Source organism: Oncorhynchus gorbuscha, linkage group LG24 (genome assembly GCF_021184085.1).
Source record: "Oncorhynchus gorbuscha isolate QuinsamMale2020 ecotype Even-year linkage group LG24, OgorEven_v1.0, whole genome shotgun sequence".
Taxonomy (NCBI): domain Eukaryota; kingdom Metazoa; phylum Chordata; class Actinopteri; order Salmoniformes; family Salmonidae; genus Oncorhynchus; species Oncorhynchus gorbuscha.
The window spans coordinates 50,295,702-50,306,191 of NC_060196.1; the positions used below are offsets into that span (position 1 = coordinate 50,295,702).

At 45.3% G+C, this 10,490-nt stretch overlaps 1 protein-coding gene across 1 annotated transcript; it reads left to right on the top strand.

Annotated features, from left to right (window-relative positions):
- The first annotated feature begins 8,118 nt into the window (after positions 1 to 8,118).
- dlx5a (distal-less homeobox 5a) lies at positions 8,119 to 10,052 on the top strand. The gene is made up of 3 exons (XM_046327120.1): positions 8,119 to 8,657; positions 9,098 to 9,282; positions 9,577 to 10,052. The coding sequence occupies exons 1-3, from the start codon at positions 8,294 to 8,296 to the stop codon at positions 9,886 to 9,888; spliced, it is 861 nt and encodes a 286-aa protein (XP_046183076.1). The 5' UTR covers positions 8,119 to 8,293; the 3' UTR covers positions 9,889 to 10,052.
- The last annotated feature ends 438 nt before the right edge of the window (positions 10,053 to 10,490 follow it).

The following is a 10,490-nucleotide window of genomic DNA, read 5'->3' on the forward strand; positions in this document are numbered from 1 at the left end:
CAAGAATATGCATATCCTTGCTTCAGGGCCTGAGCTACAGGCAGTTAGACTTGGGTATGTCATTTTAGACGAAAATTGGGGGAAAAAGGGGGAAGATCCTTAAGAGGTTTTAATACATTAATTATTCATATTGGATGGATGATTTTGTATTGATGTTTGTAGCTAGTAGGCTGGCCTACTGTACACACAGGTCAGCAGGGCAGGTAGGTAGACAAGGAAGGCAGGCTAGGTATGCAAGGTAGGAAGGTAGGTAAGGCAGGTAGGCAAGGCAGCCAGGCAGTTAGGTAGGCAAGCAGGTAGGTACAGTAGGGGAAGTAGGTACAGTAGGTAGGTACAGTATATAGATACAGTAGGGAGGTACAGTAGGTTATTACAGTGGGTAGAGACAGTAGGTGTAGTAATAAATGAAGTAGGTAGATACAATAGGTACAGTAGATAAATACAGTAGGTAGGCAGAGGTACATTATTACAGTAGGTAGGCACAGCAGGTACAGTAAGAGAAGTATGTACAGTCGTGGCCAAAAGTTTTGAGAATGACACAAATATTCATTTTCACAAAGTCTGCTGCCTCAGTTTGTATGATGGCAATTTGCATATACTCCAGAATGTTATGAAGAGTGATCAGGTTAATAGCAATTATTTGCAAAGTACATCTTTGCCATGCAATTGAATCCCCCCCAAAAATTCCACTGCATTTCAGCCCTGCCACAAAAGGACGAGCTGACATCATGTCAGTGATTCTCTCGTTAACACATGTGTGAGTGTTGACTAGGACAAGGCTGGAGATCACTCTGTCATGCTGATTGAGTTCGAATAACAGACTGGAAGCTTCAAAAGGAGGGTGGTGATTTGAATCATTGTTCTTCCTCTGTCAACCATGGTTACCTGCAAGGAAACACTTGCCATCATCATTGCTTTGCACAAAAAGGGCTTCACAGGCAAAGATATTGCTGCCAGTAAGATTGCACCTAAATCAACCATTTATCGGATCATCAAGAACTTCAAGGAGAGCGGTTCAATTGTTGTGAAGAAGGAATCAGGGCGCCCTAGAAAGTCCAGCAATCGCCAGGACCATCTCCTAAAGTTGATTCAGCTGCTGGATCGGGGCACCACCAGTACAGAGCTTGGTCAGGAATGGCAGCAGGCAGGTGTGAGTGCATCTGCACGCACAGTGAGGCGAAGACTTTTGGAGGATGGCCTGTTGTCAAGAAGGGCAGCAAAGATGCCACTTCTCTCCAGGAAAAACATCAGGGACAGACTGATATTTGCAAAAGGTACAGGATTGGACTGCTGAGGACTGGGGTAAAGTCATTTTCTCTGATGAATCCCCTTTGCGATTGTTTGGGGCATCCGGAAAAAAGCTTGTCCGGAGAAGACAAGGTGAGCGCTACCATCAGTCCTGTGTCATGCCAACAGTAAAGCATCCTGAGACCATTCATGTGTGAGGTTGCTTCTCAGCCAAGAGACTGGGCTCACTCACAATGTTTCCTAAGAGCACAGCCATGAATAAAGAATGGTACCAACACATCCTCCGAGAGCAACTTTTCCCAACCATCCAGGAACAGTTTGGTGACGAACAATGCCTTTTCCAGCATGATGGAGCACCTTGCCATAAGGCAAAAGTGATAACTAAGTGGCTCGGGGAACAAAGCATCGATATTTTGGGTCCATGGCCAGGAAACTCCCCAGACCTTAATTAATCCCGTTGAGAAATTGTGGTAAATCCTCAATAAGCGGGTGGACAAACAAAAACCCACAAATTCTGACAAACTCCAAGCATTTATTATGCAAGAATGGGCTGCCATCAGTCAAGATGTGGCCCAGAAGTTAATTGACAGCATGACAGGGCGGATTGCAGACGTCTTGAAAAAGAAGGGTCAACACTGCAAATATTGACTCTTTGCATCAACTTCATGTAATTGTCAATAAAAACCTTTGACACTCATGAAATGCTTGTAATTACACTTCATGTTTCCATAGTAACATCTGACAAAAATATTTAACGACACTGAGGCAGAAGACTTTGTGAAAATGTATATTTGTGTCATTCTCAAAGCTTTTGGCCACAACTGTACAGTACAGTAGGGGGAGGTAGGTACAGTAGGTAGGTACAGTAGGGCAGTATGTATATACAGTATTTAGATACAGTGGGTACAGTATATACAGTAGGTAGATACAGTAGGGGCAGTAGGTAGATACAGTAGGTACAGTAGGGGAAAGTAGATACAGTAGGGGGGTAAGTAGATACAGTAACTACAGTAGGGGAAGTAAGTAGGTACAGTAGGCACAGTAGATATATACAGTAGGGGAAGTAGGTAGATACAGTAGGTACATTAGATATATAAAGTAGGTAGGTACAGTGGGTACAGTATGTAGATACAGTTGGTAGGTACAGTGGGTAAAGTAGGATAAGTATGTACAGTACAGTAAGGGACATAGGTACATACAGTAGGTACAGTAGATATATACAGTAGGTGGGTACAGTATGTAGAGACAGTAGGTATAGTAGCTATAGTTGGTAGGTACAGTGGGTAAAGTGTGATAAGTATGTACAGTACAGTAAGGACCATATGTACATACAGAAGGTACAGTAGATATATACAGTATGTAGATACAGTAGGTACAGTATATATACAGTCGGTAGGTACTGTTGATACAGTAGGGGAAGTAGGTACAGTAGGGGGGTAAGTAGATACAGTAGCTAAAATAGGTACAGTAGGGGAAGTCAGTAGGTACAGTAACTACAGTAGGGGAAGTAGGTAGATACAGTAGGTACATTATTACAGTAGGAAGGTGCAGCAGGTACAGTAGGTACAGTTGGTAGATACAGTAGGTAAAGTAGGTAGATACAGTAGGTAAAGTAGGTAGATACAGTAGGGAGGTAAGTAGATACAGCAGGTACAGTAGCTACAGTAGGGGAGGTAGGTAGATACAGTAGGAACAGTAGGTAGATATAGTAACTACAGTTGGTAGATACTGTTGGTGAAGTAGATACAGTAGATAGTAGATAGATACACTAGGTACAGTAGATAGATACAATAGGTTCAGTAAGTAGGTACAGCCGGTACACTAGGTACAGTAGGTTAAGTAGGCATAGTAGGGGAAGTAGGTAGATACATTTGGTACAGGATATGCAGTAGGTACAGTAAGTAGATAGTAGGTGAAGTAGATGCAGTAGGTAGGGTGGGTAGGTACAGTAGGTACAGTAGATAGATACAGTAGGTACATTAGGTAGATACATTAGCTACAGTAGGTACAGTAGTTTAAGGAGGTAGGGTAGGGAATGTAGGTACAGTAGAAGCAGTAGATACAGTACATAGATACAGTAGGTGAAGTAGATACATTAGGTACAGTAGATGAAGTAGGTTAAGTAGATACAATACGTACAGTAGATACAGTAGGTTAAGTAGATACAGTCGGTACAGTAGGGGAGGTAGATACAGTAGATGTAGTATGTACAGTAGGTGGAGTAGATACAGTAGATACAGTTGGTACAGTGGCCAGAGGTTAGAGAGGCAGACCAGTATCCGGAAAGATGTGGCCAGAGGTTAGAGAGGCAGACCAGTATCCGGAAATATGTGGCCAGAGGTTAGAGAGGCAGAACAGTATCCGGAAAGATGTGGCCAGAGGTTAGAGAGGCAGACCAGTATCCGGAAAGATGTGGCCAGAGGTTAGAGAGGCAGACCAGTATCCGGAAAGATGTGGCCAGACGTTAGAGAGGCAGACCAGTATCCGGAAAGATGTGGCCAGAGGTTAGAGAGGCAGACCAGTATCCGGAAAGATGTGGCCAGAGGTTAGAGAGGCAGACCAGTATCCGGAAAGATGTGGCCAGAGGTTAGAGAGGCAGACCAGTATCCGGAAAGATGTGGCCAGAGGTTAGAGAGGCAGACCAGTATCCGGAAAGATGTGGCCAGAGGTTAGAGAGGCAGACCAGTATCCGGAAAGATGTGGCCAGAGGTTAGAGAGGCAGACCAGTATCCGGAAAGATGTGGCCAGAGGTTAGAGAGGCAGACCAGTATCCGGAAAGATGTGGCCAGAGGTTAGAGAGGCAGACCAGTATCCGGAAAGATGTGGCCAGAGGTTAGAGAGGCAGACCAGTATCCGGAAAGATGTGGCCAGAGGTTAGAGAGGCAGACCAGTATCCGGAAAGATGTGGCCAGAGGTTAGAGAGGCAGACCAGTATCCGGAAAGATGTGGCCAGAGGTTAGAGAGGCAGACCAGTATCCGGAAAGATGTGGCCAGAGGTTAGAGAGGCAGACCAGTATCCGGAAAGATGTGGCCAGAGGTTAGAGGTTAGGCAGACCAGTATCCGGAAAGATGTGGCCAGAGGTTAGAGAGGCAGACCAGTATCCGGAAAGATGTGGCCAGAGGTTAGAGAGGCAGACCAGTATCCGGAAAGATGTGGCCAGAGGTTAGAGAGGCAGACCAGTATCCGGAAAGATGTGGCCAGAGGTTAGAGAGGCAGACCAGTATCCGGAAAGATGTGGCCAGAGGTTAGAGAGGCAGACCAGTATCCGGAAAGATGTGGCCAGAGGTTAGAGAGGCAGACCAGTATCCGGAAAGATGTGGCCAGAGGTTAGAGAGGCAGACCAGTATCCGGAAAGATGTGGCCAGAGGTTAGAGAGGCAGACCAGTATCCGGAAAGATGTGGCCAGAGGTTAGAGAGGCAGACCAGTATCCGGAAAGATGTGGCCAGAGGTTAGAGAGGCAGACCAGTATCCGGAAAGATGTGGCCAGAGGTTAGAGAGGCAGACCAGTATCCGGAAAGATGTGGCCAGAGGTTAGAGAGGCAGACCAGTATCCGGAAAGATGTGGCCAGAGGTTAGAGAGGCAGACCAGTATCCGGAAAGATGTGGCCAGAGGTTAGAGAGGCAGACCAGTATCCGGAAAGATGTGGCCAGAGGTTAGAGAGGCAGACCAGTATCCGGAAAGATGTGGCCAGAGGTTAGAGAGGCAGACCAGTATCCGGAAAGATGTGGCCAGAGGTTAGAGAGGCAGACCAGTATCCGGAAAGATGTGGCCAGAGGTTAGAGAGGCAGACCAGTATCCGGAAAGATGTGGCCAGAGGTTAGAGAGGCAGACCAGTATCCGGAAAGATGTGGCCAGAGGTTAGAGAGGCAGACCAGTATCCGGAAAGATGTGGCCAGAGGTTAGAGAGGCAGACCAGTATCCGGAAAGATGTGGCCAGAGGTTAGAGAGGCAGACCAGTATCCGGAAAGATGTGGCCAGAGGTTAGAGAGGCAGACCAGTATCCGGAAAGATGTGGCCAGAGGTTAGAGAGGCAGACCAGTATCCGGAAAGATGTGGCCAGAGGTTAGAGAGGCAGACCAGTATCCGGAAAGATGTGGCCAGAGGTTAGAGAGGCAGACCAGTATCCGGAAAGATGTGGCCAGAGGTTAGAGAGGCAGACCAGTATCCGGAAAGATGTGGCCAGAGGTTAGAGAGGCAGACCAGTATCCGGAAAGATGTGGCCAGAGGTTAGAGAGGCAGACCAGTATCCGGAAAGATGTGGCCAGAGGTTAGAGAGGCAGACCAGTATCCGGAAAGATGTGGCCAGAGGTTAGAGAGGCAGACCAGTATCCGGAAAGATGTGGCCAGAGGTTAGAGAGGCAGACCAGTATCCGGAAAGATGTGGCCAGAGGTTAGAGAGGCAGACCAGTATCCGGAAAGATGTGGCCAGAGGTTAGAGAGGCAGACCAGTATCCGGAAAGATGTGGCCAGAGGTTAGAGAGGCAGACCAGTATCCGGAAAGATGTGGCCAGAGGTTAGAGAGGCAGACCAGTATCCGGAAAGATGTGGCCAGAGGTTAGAGAGGCAGACCAGTATCCGGAAAGATGTGGCCAGAGGTTAGAGAGGCAGACCAGTATCCGGAAAGATGTGGCCAGAGGTTAGAGAGGCAGACCAGTATCCGGAAAGATGTGGCCAGAGGTTAGAGAGGCAGACCAGTATCCGGAAAGATGTGGCCAGAGGTTAGAGAGGCAGAACAGTATCCGGAAAGATGTGGCCAGAGGTTAGAGAGGCAGAACAGTATCCGGAAAGATGTGGCCAGAGGTTAGAGAGGCAGACCAGTATCCGGAAAGATGTGGCCGGAAAGATGTGGCCAGAGGTTAGAGAGGCAGACCAGTATCCGGAAAGATGTGGCCAGAGGTTAGAGAGGCAGACCAGTATCCGGAAAGATGTGGCCAGAGGTTAGAGAGGCAGACCAGTATCCGGAAAGATGTGGCCAGAGGTTAGAGAGGCAGACCAGTATCCGGAAAGATGTGGCCAGAGGTTAGAGAGGCAGACCAGTATCCGGAAAGATGTGGCCAGAGGTTAGAGAGGCAGACCAGTATCCGGAAAGATGTGGCCAGAGGTTAGAGAGGAAGACCAGTATCCGGAAAGATGTGGCCAGAGGTTAGAGAGGCAGACCAGCATCCGGAAAGATGTGGCCAGAGGTTAGAGAGGCAGACCAGTATCCGGAAAGATGTGGCCAGAGGTTAGAGAGGCAGACCAGTATCCGGAAAGATGTGGCCAGAGGTTAGAGAGGCAGACCAGTATCCGGAAAGATGTGGCCAGAGGTTAGAGAGGCAGACCAGTATCCGGAAAGATGTGGCCAGATGTTAGAGAGGCAGACCAGTATCCGGAAAGATGTGGCCAGAGGTTAGAGAGGCAGACCAGTATCCGGAAAGATGTGGCCAGAGGTTAGAGAGGCAGACCAGTATCCGGAAAGATGTGGCCAGAGGTTAGAGAGGCAGACCAGTATCCGGAAAGATGTGGACAAACTTGGAACTGCTGAGGGCTGCTGTGTACGATCCTGGGATCCATCTCCTGCCATTGTGCCCTTGAGCAAGTCACTTTACCCCTAAAAACTGCTCTCGATCCAGGAGTGCTGCTACCTGGTGGCTAACCCTGTGCCTCTCCAAGTGTGTGTGTATTTGTTGGGGTAGAGATAGACGCATTTCTGTTTCTCACAAAAGTTATTCTAGTCTGTTCAGAGGACTCATCCCATTCACTTCTTAGGTAATATGCACAAAATAATTAAATTGTTAGACTATACCTCATGGTAATATAGGCCTATAGGTATCCAATGAATAGACCTATAACAATTAAATAAACCTTCATTATTTTGGATTGATTGATTACTTACAGTATGCAACAATAGCCTACCTACACTTTAAGTATCCGGCTACAAATTATACCCGGCCCCCACAATGATAGGAATGAATGTCTTGTTGCGTGTGGCGGTGCTGATTCTACTGCAAGCATCAAGGGAATTCACCACAGAGCGGCGCCATATTACCACAATACGCGCGTTGTTCAGGTGCGTGCACCATCCACAAACCCTACAGAGCTTAGTCGTTTTATTAAGTAAATGCATGTTGTATTGTTTCAATGCGTTTTGGTGAGGTTTAACGTGCCTGTTGTTGACGAACAAATCATCGAGTTTAATAAAGTACTTTCCATAGAGTTTCACCGTGGTAATAGACGTGTCTAATAATGAATTTGATGCAGAAATGTTAATCGTTATGATGTAGACCTTGCTGTAATTTTAAAATGAACATAGGCCTATAAATGAATGATCTAAGGACTCTTCTGAACAGATATATTTTATACATTGGACATATAGGCCTGTCGACTCACAATATGGAGTAAAAACAAACAAAAACACTTTGTTTTATGGCACATGTGAGTGACTGGTTATTTATTTATAAATATGCTAGTAAAACAGAAATCTAGTTTTTGATATTTTCGTTGCATTACCTGCATTTTATTTGGAGGCAATCGAAACAGTTTCATTTCTGAATGTGCATTAAGTCCAATCAACATTAAGATAAATACTGTAGTCATTTCTTTATTTTGTTTCGTTTGTCAAAGGCAGATAATACAACCAACAGTCGTAATGTTTTAATACTGAAGCTCATGATAGACAAATATATCCATGTGGACGTTTTGGAAACTGTAATTTAAGAGGTTAAATTGTCCACCGATGACATGACACACAGTTTAATTGCACATTTTGATTGATAGTAAAAACACAACAAAGTATAGCTTGAGTCGTATATCGCCTATGGCAAACTGGTCGAGCGAGTTGGGGTGTATGCTGCCTGCGCGCCTTGGCCAATGGAACCAGATCCTCCCTGCAGTGCGTAAGAGCGCAATTTAGGATTTAACCAGGTCTTTGCTGTGGAGCTGGCAGCAGTTCGAGAGAGCCCGTCGGCGAAAGCACACATCACACAATGCAAGTGTAGTCTTCACTCAGTCTTCAGACGTCTTAGTGGAAACAGACTTCGCTTTAACGTTGCTGCTTCGAACTATGACTGGAGTATTCGACCGAAGGATTCCGAGTATCAAACCTGCCGACTTCCAGAACCCTTTTCAGCTTTCCACCACCATGCATCACCCGTCTCAGGAATCTCCTACGCTACCCGAGTCTACGGCCACGGATTCTGGCTACTACAGCCCTGCTGGAGCAGTGCACCATGGCTATTGTTCGCCTAACTCCACCTCGTATGGGAAACCGCTCAATGCCTATCAGTACCAGTACCACGGCATAAACGGATCTGCGGGAAATTACCCTGCAAAAACATACCCAGACTACAGCGCATACACAGCCTCTGCTTACCACCAATATGCTGGAACTTATAGCAGAGTACAACCACAACCATTAAGTCCGCAAGGTAATTAGCCTACATTATTATTCTCGTTGTTGTTGTTATTATTGTTGTTATTATTTAATCAAGTGTGTGCTTTGTTCGAGCTCTCACACTATTTTTTACATGCGAATAGCCTATTTCAAGCAAAGATATTTTCCATCATGGTATTTTTTTTACAATTAAATTCGGTAAAGGGGCACACATTTTTCTGAAAAGTAATTCTGTAAAAATGACAAACTTTTCCTTTACCGGTTAGACTATTTGCTATACGCATTTGCTTCAATCTACTTGTCCATAAGTGGACAGAGAGCCCTCCCTAAGAGACATTTGTCCACAGGTTGTCCTTTTGATTTGATCTCTCTGAAATAGATGGTATAACCAGGAAATATGACTGCATTATGTAAATACTTTATACTGAGTTCGTTCATACACCACATATAAAGTAATGTCTTTCTTTCTTTCAGAAAAAGAGGTAGCAGAACCTGAAGTGAGGATGGTAAACGGAAAGCCCAAGAAAATTAGAAAACCAAGAACAATCTACTCCAGTTTTCAGCTCGCCGCCCTGCAGCGGAGATTTCAGAACACACAGTACCTCGCGCTGCCTGAGAGAGCAGAGCTTGCGGCTTCGTTGGGACTCACGCAAACGCAGGTAAATAGCTTACTATTATTCAACTTTATTGTCTGTTCAAAGTTGCATTCTATTTTTTTTTTATTTTTTTATCAAAATTATCACTTGTTCTATGTTGTTATCCTTCACTGGAATTGTCCGTTCAAAATTGCATTACGTTTACAATATACATTTCATGCGTAATGTGTGCGTAATTAACGAAAACACATCCCCCAATGCTAACATCATATGAATACTTTAGTATTATGGAATGTGTGGGTTTTAATATGCTTTTATTTATGCACTCGTTTTAACATAATTCTCATCCATCCCCAGGTGAAAATATGGTTCCAGAACAAAAGGTCGAAACTGAAGAAAATCATGAAGAATGGCGAACTCCCACCGGAACACAGCCCGAGCTCCAGCGATCCCATGGCTTGCAACTCTCCTCATTCACCCGCCGTCTGGGACACGCAGGGCCCGTCCAGGCCTCACAGCCACCAGGCACAGAACAACAACTCGGCGGCATCAACCTTTTTGGAAAACTCCGCCTCTTGGTACTCTGCGGCTGGTGCCATGAATTCTCACCTCCAGACCCCCAACTCGATACAGCACTCTTTGGTTCTCGGATCGGGGACGTTATACTGAAACCCAGTTCAACAAATATTTCATTGTATGGGACTCGTGTTTAAAAGATTCAGAGGAATATGCAATGTATTGATGACAGTCATAGAAGAACGTGTATAATGTGTAAATGTGTGCATGTAATTTATTGCATTTTGGAAGACTAATTAAACGTTTTAAATGGACAATGGAACCCAGACACTTTCAATGGCGCCCTCCTGAATTACCACTTTAAGGCAATTGTTTTGCTGATACCCACAAATGCCTCATAATTACTGACATAGCATGTAGGCCCAGATAGGCTATTCGCACTGAATATCAAGGACTCCATAACATAACAATATAAGCCTACTTTCTGTGAGACACTTTAAATCCATGTACAACACAAACTCGAGTTCAATTGTCTAGACTGCCTGTGTGCCCATATTTGGTCAGTGGTGCAAAGTAGTGATTCACTTTAAATAATAATTTGGCCACACATCTATCAACAAGGAGATGGGTCTAATGACCTTGGGCTAAACAGTTAGGCTGTTTCATTTTCAACAACCACGGAATTCTCAGGGGGAGTTACCTTCAGGTATCTCAAAAGGTTAGGCTAGATTTATTTCATGTCAAGTTATTCATTT

Bases quoted from the DNA above. Each gene is read 5' to 3' on its own strand.
- dlx5a (XM_046327120.1), top strand. From the start codon at position 8,294: ATGACTGGAGTATTCGACCGAAGGATTCCGAGTATCAAACCTGCCGAC. The intron at 8,658-9,097 runs GTAATTAGCCTA...TCTTTCTTTCAG, and splicing joins ACAACCATTAAGTCCGCAAG to AAAAAGAGGTAGCAGAACCT. The intron at 9,283-9,576 runs GTAAATAGCTTA...ATCCATCCCCAG, and splicing joins TGGGACTCACGCAAACGCAG to GTGAAAATATGGTTCCAGAA.